This window comes from Nyctereutes procyonoides, unplaced genomic scaffold (assembly GCF_905146905.1).
Source record: "Nyctereutes procyonoides isolate TBG_1078 unplaced genomic scaffold, NYPRO_anot_genome, whole genome shotgun sequence".
NCBI classification, from domain to species: Eukaryota; Metazoa; Chordata; class Mammalia; order Carnivora; family Canidae; genus Nyctereutes; species Nyctereutes procyonoides.
This window is the reverse complement of record NW_026575046.1, coordinates 16,265,331-16,282,811: the sequence shown is the minus strand read 5'-3', so window position 1 is coordinate 16,282,811 and position 17,481 is coordinate 16,265,331. Positions and strand designations below refer to the sequence as shown.

The window sequence follows — 17,481 nt, the reverse complement described above, 5'->3', positions numbered from 1 at the left end:
ACAAATGGCAGTAGTAATCACCTAGATAAATCTACCTAATTTGAAGGCCAGACAGGAAATTACTTTTTTTTTGGAAGAACCAATGGTGGCATTCCACTTCTAATCCCCACATGGAAATGATTCAATTTATCTGAGAAATTTATGTGGACAAGTAAGTGCAGCCATTAGAGCAAAGTGCTTCCCTCACCAACTCCAGTCTCCTGGCTCCCCTTCTAGTTGGGCGGGGAGAGCACGTGTCCTTACTTATTTTCTTGTGACTGGCTCCCCCCGCTGGTCCTTCCAAGATTTCACCTCGTACCATCTAAACACATCGGTGTGGCATCCTTCCCCAGCATTGCCCTGAGCTCACTACAACACTTCCACGAGTGGAAAATTGATTTTCCTTCAGGGAGAAGAATAACAACGTACAAAATTATAATGTAAAACTAATTTCTTTTCTTTATTGAAAATACATCTACAAAGTAATGCTTCTCAGTCCACACTGGGTGCATGAGTATACAGAGCCTGTGATGGGCTGGAGAGAGGATCGTCCAAGAGGACTTGCTTTCCATAAGAAATGGTTAGTATATAAAAAAAAAAAGATCACACTGTATATAACAGAATTAATTTGACGTGATTAATTTTTGCTCTACTGGTGTCATGAGATGACAGCCACGGATATTAACTTTTGTAATGTATTTCCCAAATAGAGCCTTGGCATTAAACGGTTACTTCACCACAGCCTAACGTTAACTTTTTTTGTACACACGTAACGCTCATGATCTATATAGAAAACATCTCTAATTGTGTATTGGAGAGTGTATGTCTAGGTTTTCAATCTGTTAGCATAATTAAGTCCATTCTTCACCATTTTCAGTCAGAAACTCAAGCACAGCTGGTACTGACAGCTCCCACTCCATGTCTTTGAGTGAATACTCCTTAGGGGGTAAAAAAATTAATCTCCTCTAAACCTGGGAGCTGCCTCGCCTGAAACTAATGCCCCTGCTGGTTTTCTCTTGGAACCACATTGACAGCGTCTCTATACTGATTCATCTTCTACCATTTCTCTCAGGGACACAAACAAAATAAAACTGAACCCAGTTCAGCTAAAGGCTTTCAATGATTTGGGAAGTGGAATTCCAACACAAAGAAATATCTTGTTTCTCTCATCCTAAGAACTTTTGATTATAGTCAAAAACCTTTTCAAATAAGAGACCACCCACCCAGCTCCTGGACCTCTATTGAGAGAGAGAGAGAGAGAGCTCATTCATTTGGCTTCTTCAAAATAGATATGAGAAGTGACCTTCTATTTTGATAAGCAGACTTCCTTGGGGGATGATTTTGAACTGAAGACAAAAGGTATTTCAGGTTAAACAAAATGAACCTCTCCATTTTAAATTCTTCCTTAAAGATGATCTATAATCGTGGTGTTTTAAAAATCCTCTCTGTAATGTCAACCATGCTCCACTCTTTCCTACCTGGCTCTGTAGTAAGACTTAGTGTTCTGTAGTAAGACTACGAGCACCCTTGCTAGTTGCTAGTCTTATATTTTACTTTCTAAAAGTCTATGGTCAGTTGAGGAGTGGTGGGAGACATCCTTCCCAGAGCAGTCCCTTCCGTTTGGGAAGGGCAGGAAAGAAGGGAATACTCCCCCCCCCCCCCCCCCGTTGGGAAGAACTCAGCAGAGTTTCATGAATAATTCCACTCCTGGAATGGCCTCCAGCTTGGTGACTCGCATAACTGACATTGGACACAGGACCTGGTAAACCATACAGCCATCCCTCCCCTACTTAGAAAAGTTCATTCCCAGTAAGTGTCCTTTTTGAAAGTCCCATGTTCCATGGAATGATACTTGCTACAGGATGTTCCAAGGGGGAATAGAGGGCAGGCTCTTCTATGGTGTCACAGGATGTTTGGGCTAGAAGAGACCATAAAGGCATCCAGGGAACTCACCCACTTTACAGATGAGAACACTGAGGCCTAGAAATGAGATTAAGTTGCCCCCGGCCACATGGAAATTTCACTTCATGTGGCTCCTCACAGCTGTGCTAGGTGTGTATTCATAGTGGCCTGCTAGTATTTGTATCAGGACACAAATCAGAAGAGAGACGGGAAAAAAAACCCTTCTACTCTTCCATTGATAACTGATTGTAGTTTATCAAGTTGTTTTGATACTAAAACTGAATTGCATTCTGAAGGATTTTTAAATTTTGAAAGTTGATTTAAAAGCACGCTTTAAGCCTACTATTCGTTTGACTCTTTAGCTTATTAAAAAAAAAAATCACATTTGCAGTTCTGTGTGCCACGTAAACTCGCAAGATCTGATCTGACTCGCAAAATCCCCCCTTGGTTTTGGACGATTACTTCCCAATCCTATCAGAGTACAGGAAAAGGGAGGTAAGGGGCTTCCCGGAGAGAATGAGTTGTAACAGCTGGAAACATTTTACAGTGGTTTGCGAACACCTGCTGCTCCAGAAAACCTTTCTGGTGCTAGTCTACATCTTGGTTTCACTGTCAGTGGGTTTCTCAGTCTCGCTTTCCTGGGCAATCAGCTGATAGGGTTTCTTCATTTCATTCTCTTCGATCACGGAATTACCCATCTCGATGTCCCGGTTCTTCAGTTCGTGCCGGGACAAGTGCTCCACGATGCCAGCTCCGAGGGAGTCTCCCAGCACGTTGGTGGTGGTGCGGAGGCGGTCCCTGCGGTTGGGGGTGCGGGCGGGGGTGGGGGTGTGGGGGGCAGAAACACGGGGCTCCTGTGAACATCATGCAATGTCAACTCCTATTTTGAACCGGCTGCTAAATTTTAGAGGCAGCTTTTAAAATTCGGCTGGGTGCAACACCACATAATGGTCACATAATGCTCATAACAGTTGTTACTAAAAGTTCTACGGACGCAGAGATGACCACTGTTGGTTACTGGTCCGGGTGCCTACCCACCGTGGGCAATGATCCCTCCCTTTCTCCTTCCATTTAAAATTTCTGTTTGCCTCTCCTTCCTACAATTCACCTTCTTTTATACCAGTAGTTCTCAAAGCGTGATCCAGAGACCCCTGAGATCAAAACTATTTTCATAATAATGCTAAGATGGTATTGGCCCTTTTCATTCTCATTTTTTCATGAATGCCTGGGCAGGGTTCTGCAAAGACTACAACACAACACAGAAGGTACCAGGACAGATGGGGTGCAGAAGCCACTAGGAGACCCCAGCTGTCTTGTATTAAGCCAGACACTAAGGAGATACCCAAAAATGTAAAATGGCATCACTTTCCCCTAAGTTTTTGGTTTGGCAAATGATTTTTATTTTCACAAAACTCTTATATATGTTAAGATGTGATGAATCTGTTATTGTAACCTCTAATGAATTTAACATTTAAAAAATTTCTGTTTTCCTAATATGATAAATATTGATAGATACAATTCATGTGGATAAATGCTTTTAGGGCCCTCAATAATTTTTAAGTGTAGAGGAATCCTTAGGCTAAAAGCTTTGAGACCCACAGCTTTATACTATAAAAGTGCTCATGGTAGTTGAGTGCTGACTGTGGGACCCAAGAGTGGGCTGTTTGTCATGTATCATTGCACATAATCCCCGTGGCACCACCGGGAGGTGGATGGCATTCTCATCTCCATTTTACAGAGGAGGAAACCAGGATGGCTGGGGAACAGGGCCAATGTCACACAGGGCTGGGACGCAAACACAGATCCCACTGACTGTGAGACTCATGCTCTCAACTGATTACCCTCCTCCCGCTTACTGTGCCTCAAGCACACCCATCAACTCTTCATCATCCTTCTAGTGAAGGCAACATACAGTTGACTGCAGCACCCTCTGTATCCTTCTAGGCATTCACTTTGGGCATCCTGGGGAAAACTTTTTTGCAAGTGAAAGGGGATTTATGAGAGAAGAGATGTCAGCTAGAGGGGCAAGGGGACCATGGAAGAGGGATGAACCCCTGAAATTAGGGTCTGAGGGTACAGAGGGTACCTCTCTTGGAACTTTCCCCAGAGCCAAAAGTCAATTCTTCTTAATGATACTAGTTTTCTTCCCCCTGCATGTCTGCCCTTCTCCCTGCGGGGCTCAGATGGGAACATGTGCACTGCATTACGCCATTGGAATGGGAAGCACAAGGAGGGCCTGAGCCAGCATGTGAGGCCTGTAGCTCTGTTCTGGCCTCTGTGGGGATGTGTTGTGCAATTCAGAAAATGCCTTGCTGACTTATGTTGGCTTTGCAGACAGACAGTTTCCCAATCGCTGAATGGCTTTATGGGGTGAGAAGTGTAGTTGCCAGATGTGCCCCTTTCCCCCCACCCCCCTGGCTGATAAGGGCCTGAGTGCACTTGGTGTTTTGGGCTTGATTTCTAGATAAGGGCAGGGCTTAGGCAGTGAGGACAATTTAATCACAGGCCACGCTGCCCCTCTTGGTGGAGCCCTTTTGGCAGGTGTGCCAAGCTGGTACCCTGGAATAACAGAGGGGGGGCTTGTGACAGCGAGCCGGAAGGCAGTCCAAGCATACTCACAGGAACCAGTCCACGGCGATAATGAGCGTGATGTCATCGGTGGGCAGGCCCACAGACGTCAGCACAATGACCATGGTGACCAGGCCAGCCTGAGGAATCCCAGCTGCTCCAATACTGGCAGCTGTGGCTGTGATGCTGTTAAAAGGAGTTCCAAAACATAAAACATTTGTACACGTTCCCCCCAGAGAGTATTCCCTGCACACTATGCACGGGGGCGGTGATGTCTGACTGGACAAGTTAACAGAAGAGGCTATGCTTTAGACAAATTTAAATGAGGCTGTAAAAAACCCACTGAGCTAACAATAATATTAACTAATATTTCCCAGGGGCTTATTAGGTGCCATCTGATATACCAAGCATGGCTCTTCTCATTTGATCCTCATGATACCCTTAGGAAATTGGTCCTATTATTATAGCTGTTTTTATTTATTTTATTTATTTATTTTTTTATACATAGCTGTTTTTAAATGAAAAAATTGATGGCTACAGATATTTTTCACATACGTGAAATCATTTTATAAAGTCTAAAATACTGTATAGTTACAATAACAATTTGTTTCCTACAATTCTTCTATGCAAGTAGAAGATTGTAAAGATACTGAACTTGTATGATTAGTGTGGTCAGAAAAAAAATCAAATTTATTAATTCCAAAGCAAAAGGATTTATGAATAAAGTTCTGTACCACTATAAACATTTTTTATGGAGGTAGTATAGACCCAATTTGTAAGGCACACAACCAGTCTAGGACTCTGTTAAATACCTATTTGATATAGGCTGATACGAGATTGTGAAAATGTTTTATACATAGTAAAATATTACCTAGATATAAAGTGGAGTTAATAAAAGTAGGTCTGTAGAAGAGACTGTTATGGTTCCCTTATATTGTTCCTCTTCTATGGTTAGAATGTTTATCTGGCTGTCCAGAGTGAAGACCACATTTCCCGGGCTCCCTTGGAGCTTAGACTAAGTTCTGCCAATGAGCTATGGATGAAGGTGATCAAGCACCTTGCAGGCTATGCCCCCCTCTGCTTCCCACTGGCTAAGATTTGAAGGTGCTGATAGGCCATCCTGGACCGTGTGGATGGGGGTAATACTCAGGGATGGTGGAATCAAAGCCTTGGTCCCTTACACCATATAAAACACCTACCAGCCTTGAGGGTTTTGTGGAGCAGAACTGCTCCACATGAGAAACAGAGTCACTCTTATCATTATTATAATATTTTACTGACTTACATACAACAGAGCCTTTTTCATAACTCAGAGCTTTTCAACCAGTATTCCAAGGTATGCCCAAGAATAGGTTATGGTGAGCTAAAATATTGCTCTCCCAGCCCCAGAGATAGACTGTGCTCAGGGCTCCCAGAACCCCCAGGCCAGTCACATCTGGCTGTGATCAGTTTCATTTTTTTTAATCGTAATGAATCCTATAGCTATTATTATTTTCCAATAACTCAAAACATATACATGGAGTCTAAGATAACTTATTTCTAGATAAACATATATGTACACACACACACACAAAGTAGGGGAACTGATGGAGATTAAAAATAGACTAAAGTGACATAAAAACCAAATGCAAGCCATAAATCTGGATTTTATCTTGGTCTAGGGGAAAAAGTTATAAAAGACATTTTTGGGGGCAACTGGGGGAAATTTGGGTATAGATGAGATATTCTGGAAGTATTTTAAAGATTCTTACTATTGTGGTTATGTAAAAAATGATCCTTATTCTCAGGAGATGCATGCTGGACTAAGTATGTAAAATGTAATGAAGGCCGAGAAAGAAAGAAGCAAAAATGGTAAAATGTTAATAATTGTTGGATCTAGGTCGATATTTGTTGTCCTATTGAACTTTCCCGTTTGTAAGATAATTTTTATAATAAAAAGTGAAAAAAATCTGACTTATTTTGATATCCAAAATAAATTGTTAATAATAATTAAAACACACACACACACACACACACACACACACAATGAAGAGCAGAGTCTGATCTGGTTTGCTGGTTTGTGAGGCTTAAATTCTCCCTTACACACGTATTGGTCTGTTGTGCATAATGGACTTTCAGCAAGCAAAAACAGGATTATAATAGCATATACACATGGATATGTGCTGGCTATCTCCAGAAGAATATAAAAGAAATTAGCCAGCAACAGTGGTTGCTTCTGGGGAAGGAAAGTAAAAAATTAGGGGAGGGTATAGAAAGGATAATTACCTTTCACTAGACACCTCAAATAAAATAGTTAAAAAAATAGTCCACAGAAATAAAATATTCAACCTATTTGTCAACACGGTCTTTCCTCTACTTTATACTGCCTAAAAATTAACCCAAGAGAACACATTAATCCAGTTTTTCAAGTGTATTTAAATTTTTTAATATTGACAATAAAAGCTAACATTTTATTTTTTTAAAATTTTAAAAGATTTTATTTATTTATTCATGAGAGACACAGAAGGAGAGAGAGAGAGAGAGAGGCAGAGACACAGGCAGAGGGAGAAGCAGGCTCCATGCAGGGAGACTGATGTGGGACTCGATAATGGGTCTCCAGGATCATACCCTGGGCCCAAGGCAGACACTCAACCGCTGAGTCACCCAGGAATCCTAAAAGCTAACATTTTAAAACTGAAGTATAATCTAACATTTTTTTAAAACATTTTATTTATTTGACAAAGCACAAGTAGGCAGAGTGGCAGAGAGAAGGAGAGGGAGAAGCAGGCTCCTTGTTAAGCAGAGAGCAAGATGCAGGGCTCTATCCCAGGACCCTGGGATCACGACCTGAGCCAAAGGCAGACACTTTACCAAATGAGCCACCCAGGCACCCCTAATCTAACATTTTTAAAAAAGAGATATCCATACTATGTATTCTGTAGATTTTAAAAGGAAAGAGCTAAATGTTTTATTGATGGTATATTGATAAATAAGTCAATCCACTGACAAGCAGTATGTATGGCATGATTCCATTAATTACAAAAAAAAGTGTGTGTACTTCCTAGGGATAGGAAAAGATCTTTATACCCCAAACAATAACAGTGGTGACCTATAGAAAGATGGGGGATGATGGTGGCAGGGAAGTTACATTTTTTACCTTCTACATTTCCATATTATTAAGAATTTTATTATTAATAAATGCATACATCTGTAATTTTAAAAAAATGAATAAAAATATCTAAATATAAAGAATAAAGCTACCGCCACAAACCCCAACCTCCTGCTTATGGTTGATCCCCTTTCCCACCGGTTTCTTCAGCCACTCCTTGATCACCGACTCATCATTTAAAGGCATTCTTAAGAAACCGTTGTGCAGAATTTTCTTCATACCTGATTGTAATAATCTGTCCAAAGTTCAGTTCAAAATTGTTAACTTGAGCGATGAAAATGGCAGCCAAAGCCTCATAGAGTGCGGTCCCATCCATGTTAATGGTGGCACCCACTGGGAGCACGAATCTGGTGACACGTTTGTCCACGCCATTGTTCTCTTCCAAGCACTTGAATGTGATGGGTAGGGTAGCAGAACTGACAATGTTAAAAAAAAAAAAAAAGTGTGTCAGCTGACCATCCAGATCCTTTAGACCATGACTCTGTCTTTGGTATTTTGGACAGAGTTCCTTCCTCTCCTTTGTCCTAATTTAAAGAGAACTAAGTGAGCACTTGTATAAAAAGGGAAACAGGGCTAAAACAGCGTGGGTCCCGTCACTGGGTTATTTGGTAGCTCTCCCGCTGCTGGGTTGTTCTGTGAGGCATCACTTGTGATTATCCCCCTATCTCCACAGCCTGTGCTGAGGACTTCGCCATGTTTCCCTCAGGCACAGGTCAACTGGAAGAGAAAGATGACGGTGGGAAGGAAAGGAACAGCTGATTTCCACTTGTCTCCCAAGAGGGTCTATAGCTAACCATTCCTTGAATCCCAACAAGGTCTAATTAGCACCTGAGAATGCCAATTCACATGCCCGGAAGTTTAAAACCCAGGACCACCCCCCTCCTCACCACCCATACCAAGACACTGGATCAGAGTTAAGTTCGAGATACATTTTCTGATAGGAGTAAGCCACATATATGTACATACGTACCTGGAGGAGGTTCCGAGAGCTGTGATGAGTGCTTGCAGCAACCCTCCAATAAAAACCCAAGGGTTTTTCCGTGTTACCAAGAAGTAGAGGAGGGGCAGGACGATGACCGCATGAATGAGCAGGCCGACAATGACTGTCACTGTGTACATGGCAAGCTGCCCCCCAATCACTCCCATGTCTTCCATCTCAACAATTTTCCCTGCAATCAGGAAGAGGATGCCCAGAGGGGCGTACCTATGTAGAAGCAACACATGCACAGTTGGAAGTCTGATTGCCAATGAGCTACTCCACAGAAACTATCAAGTGACAAGAAAACACGACAAGAGAGTTGATTTCCAAACTTTCTGTGTCCAGGATACCATTAGAACTTGTAGAACGGTCAAGTTTTTTTTTCTTTTTTTTTTTTTAATATAAAGAACACACAATAAGGCTTTCCTCTCAGAATTTCTCTAGGTCACATTTTTTTTCCTCCTGAACCTATGAAAAAAAGACAGGTACAGAGATTTTTTTTTTTTTACCCACCTCTTTTTTTAGATCACCCTCCTTTCACCCCACTTGGGTCACTTCTGTGGTCCTCAGATGCCACCCAACTCCCCCTGCCTTTAGTTCTCCTTCTAAGGACTCTGAACAGCTGGAATCCAATGAATAATATCCAGAGTTTTGGGAGCATCTCCCATGTCAGGGTCTACTTTCCAAGTTAAAGCAAGATGCACACAATGCCATTTCAGTGTTTTAGATTTCTAGTCATCTCTCTTAACCAAAGTCCATTTTTAATTATTTTTTCCTACATTATGCACCACTTACAGTATTACTTAGTATTAGTTCTCAAATCAACTCTTAAATAAATGAGACTGTCTCATTTAATAAATGAATATAATTATTCATTTATTAATAATAAATAATATTTACCCTGAGAATAAATTTTATGTTACAGTGCGAATGGAAAACTAGTATCATTTGCCATAGACTAAAGTCAACCAAATAATAAATTCAAAGCTATTAAAATTAATAATGTGCAGGTATGTACTACCACAATCAGGTTATAGGTGCTCTAATTAAGTAATTATCACTCACAGGCTGCTGCTGACATTTGTGATCTTCCCCCTGCAGGCTGGCAAGAATGAACAACTGAGACACAAAATAACTCATACGTATAACAACTTTGTTGCATAAAGGTCCCTCTGCCCCATTTTCAACTCTTTGTCTGATGGGCTCCGTAAACTACAACCAAACTCACGTTCCTAAAAACAGAGGGGCCAATCGCCCTTAGGAAGGGTCTGCTGGGAACTGTGCAGGTCTTATTTCAAGTTGAAAAATACAATGCTTCTTTTAAAAGTCCTTTCAAACACAGGCCAGGAAATTATAAAAGTACCTGTTTTCAGAAAAGTAATAACTCAATGTTGAATGTGCAGGCGAATGTACAGTTTGAAAGCTACATGTGAGGTTCATTCAGCAGCCTTGAATGGGCTTCTTTCATAAAAGGGGTGAAAGGTGGAGGCATTTTAATAATATGAAGATAAATGTCCACTTTCAGCTCTGCCAGGATTTCAAAGGAGAGGCCCCAGGACTTCAACCCAGGGTTCCTGTGGAGACCACATTCTGATCAGTCTTCAAGCCCAAGTTCATATCCACCTCGTACAAGCTCCTGAAAAATGGATTTCTCTGGACTTTGGTGGCAATAAAGACAAAGGACATTTTTAATCACGTTGGGGGGTGCTTTTCTTAGAAATGGATGCCTTCCTCCCTCCAGGGCCAAGAAGGAGTCTGGGTTAGAAAGAAAGGATAAAGGGAAAGTAACCCCCACACGAGGCCTAAACCAATCAAAGGGTTCTCTCCCAGCTGGTGAGAATTTACTTTCCAAGGTCAATCAATGTTCTTCTGCAGATTTAATCTTTTCCTTTGTGTCCTACTCTCAGCTTTATTTCAGGGAAGTTTTGTTATAAATTGTGGATTGGCATTCTTTAACACTTCCCACGAGTCCTTCAGGCAGGCAGCAGGACTGCCATTTTACATTTTTTTCCTAGCGGACGAGAGGAGATCTCACTTCTTCTGATGGTCAAGGGGCCTCTACATTTGCTTTTCCCTCTACTGCGAATTCTCTTCCCTTGGCACTGCGTGTTGCTAGTTTCTCCTGGTCACAGATCTTAGCAAAAAAAAGTCACCTCCTCAGAGGCCTTTGTGCATCATTCCAGGCAAATTTTGCATTTCCTTAATAGTCACTTTTTATCACATCACATAAAATAAAATCTGCCGCTGTCTATTTCTTCACAATACTTGTTACTAAGGCATTTGGGTTGATTTGTTTATTTTCTATGTCCCTTAAAAGAATATAAGTTCTAGGACATCCTTGTCTGTTTTCTTCACTGCTACGTCCAGAGTGTGTGCCATTGTGTGCTCCATATACAGTTGGCACCTAATAAATAGATATTGAATGAATAACTAAATAGTTATAAAATGAAGGACTAAGGAATGGGATCCCACCAGCACTGGAGTAAAAAAGAAGTGGACACGTTTCAAAAACAAGGAGGAAAATTATTGAGAGTGGCTTGCAGATGGGTTCAAGGCCACTACAGGCCCAGAAAATCATTGATTTTCTTGCGCTTACCCAAGTGGGATGGTTGCAATTGGCCATCCTGCCTGGTGGCATCTCCCTCAGTACAGAACACATGTTGATGGCAATAAGCATCTGTATACAGCACATATAGCAAATAGAAATACGTACCACATTATCACGGCTACCAATCTCATGATGGCTTCATTAAGAGAATCAAAGAATTCTCTCAAGGCTTGCCCTTGCTCTTTCATGTTTCCAATCACAAGTCCAAAGCACATGGAGAAGACAACTAGTCCCAGGGCATTGACCCCATTCACAGACCCTGGAACTGGGATCAACTCCTCCGTGATCCTTGTAAGAGTCTCCATGGCTTCCGACACATTGTTTATCACGGCAGCCATGAGCGTCTCATTGGACTGGATGGGCACTTTAAAGCTTCTCTTCTCATAGTTGGTTTTAAACTTAAAAAGAAAAGGCACAACAAGGATTAAAGGTGATGTTTGCTTTCTTCTACTTTTCTATTGTCCAAATTTTCTATAATTACATACATTACCTTGTATTCAGAGGATAGTATTATAGAAGGTATCTATCATCTATCTAATCTGTGACAAACCTCTACTACTTCTTCAGCAGGGACACACATACATTCAAATACAAAACAAATCATAACAAGAAAGAGGTATGTGGTTGAAGGTGCTGAACTAAACGTACGCATGTGCTTTTGCTTTCTTCTGAAACCCTAATAAAATGGTTATAATGGGCTTTTAAAAAAGTGTAAATCTAAATATTCACAACAGTCCCTTTACTTTCTATAGGATCATGCTATAGGATCATGGACAAATCACCAAACATCATTTTGGTCTTATTTACGTTGGTGAAGCAGAAATGGCCACAGTGGTTCTACCTCACAGGGCTGTTGTAGTGACCAAATTAAGCAGAATATATGAGAAAATCTTATAAATTTTAAAGTAAATTTTAAAAATTGTAAAGTATACTAAGGTTGGCTAATGGTGCTCAGTAACAAAGGCCTGTGGAGACTAGACTTAACTGGAGATTTCAGTGAATACTAAACATTTAAAAATCCCCTATGCACCCCTGTGTTTATAGCAGCATTATTTACAATAACCAAATTATGGAAGCAGCCCAAGTGTCCATCAATAGAAGATGTGGTATATTATACAACGGAATATTATTCAGTCATAAAAAGAATGAAATCTTGCCATTTGCAATGACATGAATGGATCTAAAGAGTACAATGGTAGGTGAAAAAAGTCAGGCAGAGAAAGATACTATATGATTTTACTTATGTGAAATTTAAGAAACACAACAAAGGAAAAAGAGAAAGAGAGAGAGATTAATCAATAAATAGACTCTTAGTTATAGAGAACAAACAGTTGGACCAGAGGAGGGGTGGGGGGATGAGAGGTGGGGGGGGTCAATAGATGATGGGGATTAAACAGCACACTTATGATGAGCACTGAATAACACATAGAACTGTTGTGTCACTATATGGTATACCTGAAATTAATATAACACTGTATATTAACTATACTGGAATTAAAACAAAAAACTTAATTATATTTACAAAAAAATTTAAAAATCCCAAAACAATAGTTTTAAGGCATTTCTGATAGTATTCTTTTTTTTTTGTATCACTTCTTAAGAATAGATGCTTGATTAATAGTTGAGGATGACAAGCCAATTCTCAAGTCAATAAAGGAATTTCTCTTCTTATTCAAGGTAGGGTCTTTTCCCAACAACTTCTGTATAGATGTCCCAGACAGAAGATGCCGTGTATATGACTGTGACCATATAAAACAATTAAGCCCATCCATCTATGATTTTAATGAGAGCAGAATTCCTGGCCTTTATGTTGATAGTGGTAAAGGATCAGGGAGTAATAATGTACGGATATTGACTGGACCTACAGTCTAGGGGAAGAAAGCACAGCTGTACACAAAGTGCTGGGCCATTTCTCGACCAAGAGCAAATGGGAGACTTTTTTGTCTGATGGGAAACCACTAGTTTCAAATATAGCCAGCTGTCAGTAATGTGGACACATCCCTGAAGAATCGTTGATACCGTTGGTAGTTCTAAGTAACAAAGAAATTGGCCTCTTTTGGTCCCCTGTTCCAATCAATTCTCAAATCTCTATTCCATTGGGATGCTTATGCATTTTATGGATTATCTAGGGTAGATTTCCAATCCTGATTAGCCTTTCCTATGGCTTCAACTCTTTCCCCTTGGACATGGTTTGTAGCCTACAGAAATTGAAACCTCATTTGCATTCTGGTCTAAGACAAATAGATCTGGGAAGATACATTTGCTTCCCTTTCAAAATCCTGTAAATGCAATCCAAAACCAAATACAATAAATCTGCTCGAGTCAGCACTTTTCCCAGTGCTGCTAGAAATCAGCATTTTTGATGTTGCCCAGTGCCAGCTGACTAACTGGAATAGTCAGCCCCATGGTGCTGGGGTTGGCTGGTTGGATTGAAAGGGGTTTATTATTTATGGTTACTGCTGGTTTTGAATAAAGAAAGTTCGATTTTGGCTTCTTAGACTTTTTTTTTTAAAGAAGGGATTCTGTTTGAATTTTGCAGTGTGTGCATGCATTAGCTATTAAAAATAGTCAATAAAAATTTAAAAAAGAGAGGAGGGAAACCAAAGGGCGACTTGTATGTGTAAAACTTAGTCCTCCACAGGGTTGGGGTTTTATTTTGTTTGTTTTACAGATTGTAAGCAGAAGGGTTAGGGATTTATAACTAGAATGAAGTGACACCATTATTTAACCTAGAATGTCTAACTGTTTTCCTTTTAATCTTTTGGGCAACAAAGCTTTTTTATTCAGATGAAGTTAGAATGAACTTTACCCCCCAACCGTAAAGTATATTTGTACTCATAACAGAGAGCCAAGAATTGCCTGGATGAGGGCTAAAAGAAACTGGAGATCACTATAGCCTTTAGGCGGGTGTCTCATCCCTCTCCAGGAAGCAGAGAGCAGAAAGAAGATACAATTTGGAGTCAACACAATGGATCTGAATTCTGGATCTACCATTTATTACTCATGAAATCTTGTGCCTATTAAATATGCCTTCTGAATTATAATATATGAGTTGCCTCATCAATGAAATAAAGACAATGGGGCACCTGGGTGACTCAGTCAGTTGAGTGTCTGCCTTCAGCTCAGATCATGATCCTGGAGTCCTGGGATCAAGGATCAAGTCCTGTGTCCAGCTCCCTGTTCAGTGGGAAGTCTGCTCCTATCTCTCTGTCTGCTGCCCCTCAGCTTATGCTCTCTCTCACTCTCTCTCTCAAATAAATAAATAAATAAATAAATAAATAAATAAAATCTTAAAAAAAAAAGAAATGAAGACAATTATACCCATCCCATTCATGTGAGGACCAGATATAACATTAGTGTTTGGCATATAGTAGGCATTCAAGAAATGATGATGCCATTTCTGATATGGTTCATCCTTTAGAATCCACAAGGCTCTTAGTAGACTTTTCAAAACCAATCCACTGATTTTTTAAAATTAAACCCAGAAACTTGAATCCTCTCCCTAATCTTTAAAACAAGTTGTAAATATGTCTTATACTGGAGTTTGTTTGCTTGGTGGGCTCTTGTGTGTGGAATGTGGGGGCACAGAGAGGGAGGGAGTGTCCTGATTGGCCTTCTTAATTATTAACAGAGACTCAAGGGGCTATTTGTATGCAAGACTTACATAGTATCTGGCAACTAATAAGCCTTTAATATAAGGTAAGACCTCCCCACCCGCTGCAAATTCTCCAGAAAACCCTAGTGCTTTCCATCTGGTTGGCAAAAGAGTGTTTCCTATTGCAGAGAAATGGAAAAAAAAAATAGAATAAACAAGAGGGTCCCACTCTGTTTGGTATGCCAAAGAGGAATTTCAAAAATGCATTAGTGGCTATAGAGTGTTTACCTGTTTAAAGCAAGCTTCCACCAGATTTGGAGGGAACATATTCCTGCAAAGAAAATAATGGTCACTTGAAAAGTTTCTCAAATAATAAATTTGCTTCTTAAATACTTTTTCATTGTGTCTAAGGTAAAGATTGTATTGAACTAAGTGGCAAATGGATAAAAAGATTTTGGTAGATTTTACAACTTGAAATGGGACATATGGTCATCCTTCTGTGGGGCCCACGTAGTTCATATTTTTTCAGAGAAGTCTGTCCTTCTGTCAGACAGTGGGATTAAAAAATTTGTCAGTATATCATCAAATCCTGATCCTAGGAATAACCAGAGTGAGAATGGAAAGACCTTTGGTTATAAACATTCTGGTTAACTGAGGCATTATTTAATAGTGGCCAGTTTGATATTGTTCCATGTCTAGGGACCAAATGTTTTGAATCAAATGTCAAGGTCAGACTGTGGAATTTTGTTCTCCACAAAATCTTCCCAAAGGCCACATGGGGGATGAGATATTGACTTGGAATTGCTGGAGATTTTGAGCCTCTTCGGTGACCAATGGGGAAATGTCCTACAAAATTTAAACTTGTGGTCCATGTGGCAAGGTTTGTCACTCTCTCAGAGCAGTGTTTGAGTTCATGACAGGGTTCAAGGGGCCACAATCTAGCTGAGGAGTCTCTAAATAGCTGTGTGATCTTGGCCAAGTCACTATACCCATTTAGGTCTTTGCTGATTTATCTCTTGAAAAGATTGGGATTAAACTATCCAGCAGTTGTGTGCTATCCAAGTCATATTTTTAAGTCATCAACTCTTGTCTGTCCCTTTCTTCTTACTGCCTAGACCGTCCTGTTTCCTTTTCCTTCCTATCTATGCTCTATGGGTCTGTTTCCATAAATCCTGATAGAAATGTGAGTTCAGGAGATTACAGGAAAAATGCTCAAGCCAACTGACTGGTAGGGATAGGCTATTCATACACCTACCACTAGAGCAAGGAGAGGCAGAAATACATAGCACTCTGATGGATAAACTGGACTTAGAATGACAAGATCCCGATTCTTCAAGCAAAGAGTAGAAATTATACAGAAAGAGAATTTAATAAGATACTCCTAACCTAACCTAGCTGATGGTAAAGTTCATGAAAAAATGGTGAAAAGCCTTAATTAATTTTATGAACTAAATAAAATCATAGCTATTGGGGGAACAACTTGATATGAAATAATGTTATAGGGTGGCTTCTTACCATCAGGTAATTGTGATTAACTCCTTAAAAAGGGTTTTCAAGAAGAGGCTCTACAGGGCTGGGTTGTGCTTATTCTATACAGATGAGACAAAGTCATTCATGGTAGAAACAGAAGTGCTGCTGAAGACAGCCTTTTTCCTCAAATCTCTCTTGAATCTACTTGCCACAGACCCGTCCCTTGAGATGGCATGTGAAATCAAGTCCCTAGGGGTAGTTTCTTTCAGATGATCAATGGGGGAACATCTAGAGTAGGCATCTAGGATTGGCAAACCAGTCACTTTGTAAGGAAATTGTACAGAAGGGAGGGAAGGACTTGGTTTTGGGAGGACAGGCTGGGAAGGCTACATGGTGGAGGAATGCTGAGCAGGTGAGAAATCTAGAGGCCTGTGTGCTGGGATATATTCCATTTGCCCTTCTAGATGCACTCTCTAGCCTGCTCTTTGCACTGGGAGGCTGATCCCTTAGGTTGTAGCATGTGGGATTTCTTGCCTTCTGGCTTCCTTTTTGGGTTTGTCCAGTGGGATGTATTAGCAGATCACAGGGTAGCAAGAGAGAGAGAGAAGTGGTTGTATGTACTCTTCACCTCTCTCTTTGACAGGGTGGACACACACTCTCTCCATCTAAATTAGAGCTGTTGTTGTTATCATATGGCTTTTTCCCAAGACCACAGCTCTTCCTGCATTCCTTCCTTTGCCCCTCAGAACTTGGGATGACAACAAAACAGCTTCCTATGCTGGTGGTGCCTCACCATCCCTTGTAGGTTCCCTTAACCCCGCCTGTACCTTTACAAACCCTTTTTACTGATCCTTTGGTATATGTGATACGCTTCCTGCCAGGACCTGACTGATGCAAGGGTAGGTGTGAAGAGAGAGCAAGCAGGAAGGTGCCAGGATCAAACCTTGGTTTCCTTCATAGTTCCGTGTGAGATGACTCTACAGTCAAGTCTGTTTCAAGTATTGGATAAAACTCATTTGACATCAGTGTATGGTTTATACCCAAAACAATGCTAAAGAAGTCATCCTTTAATCTTTTACTGCTGGTTTGTCAAATCCTTTCTTCATAAAGAATATAAAAGGAAAACCTTAGGACAGGAATGACCAGATGATCTTTAAAGTCCTTACTGGACAGAAATTGTGTATAACAGATGATGATACAAATGACAGGTTTTAAATTAGAAGAGTCCAATC

The 17,481-nt window shown here is 40.5% G+C and overlaps 1 protein-coding gene across 3 annotated transcripts in view; it reads right to left on the bottom strand.

Annotated features, from left to right (window-relative positions):
• Positions 1 to 412: 412 nt before the first annotated feature.
• SLC1A3 (solute carrier family 1 member 3) overlaps positions 413 to 17,481 on the bottom strand; it is a 77,977-nt gene continuing 60,908 nt past the window's right edge. For all 3 annotated transcript variants that reach the window (XM_055325119.1, XM_055325120.1, XM_055325121.1), the window contains 6 exons: positions 15,068 to 15,110; positions 11,290 to 11,582; positions 8,568 to 8,801; positions 7,819 to 8,013; positions 4,501 to 4,635; positions 413 to 2,679 (listed from right to left, as the gene is read on the bottom strand). In XM_055325119.1, the coding sequence (XP_055181094.1) occupies positions 2,475 to 2,679; positions 4,501 to 4,635; positions 7,819 to 8,013; positions 8,568 to 8,801; positions 11,290 to 11,582; positions 15,068 to 15,110 (1,105 nt within the window). In that variant the 3' untranslated portion in view covers positions 413 to 2,474. The remainder of the gene's footprint in view (positions 2,680 to 4,500; positions 4,636 to 7,818; positions 8,014 to 8,567; positions 8,802 to 11,289; positions 11,583 to 15,067; positions 15,111 to 17,481) is intronic.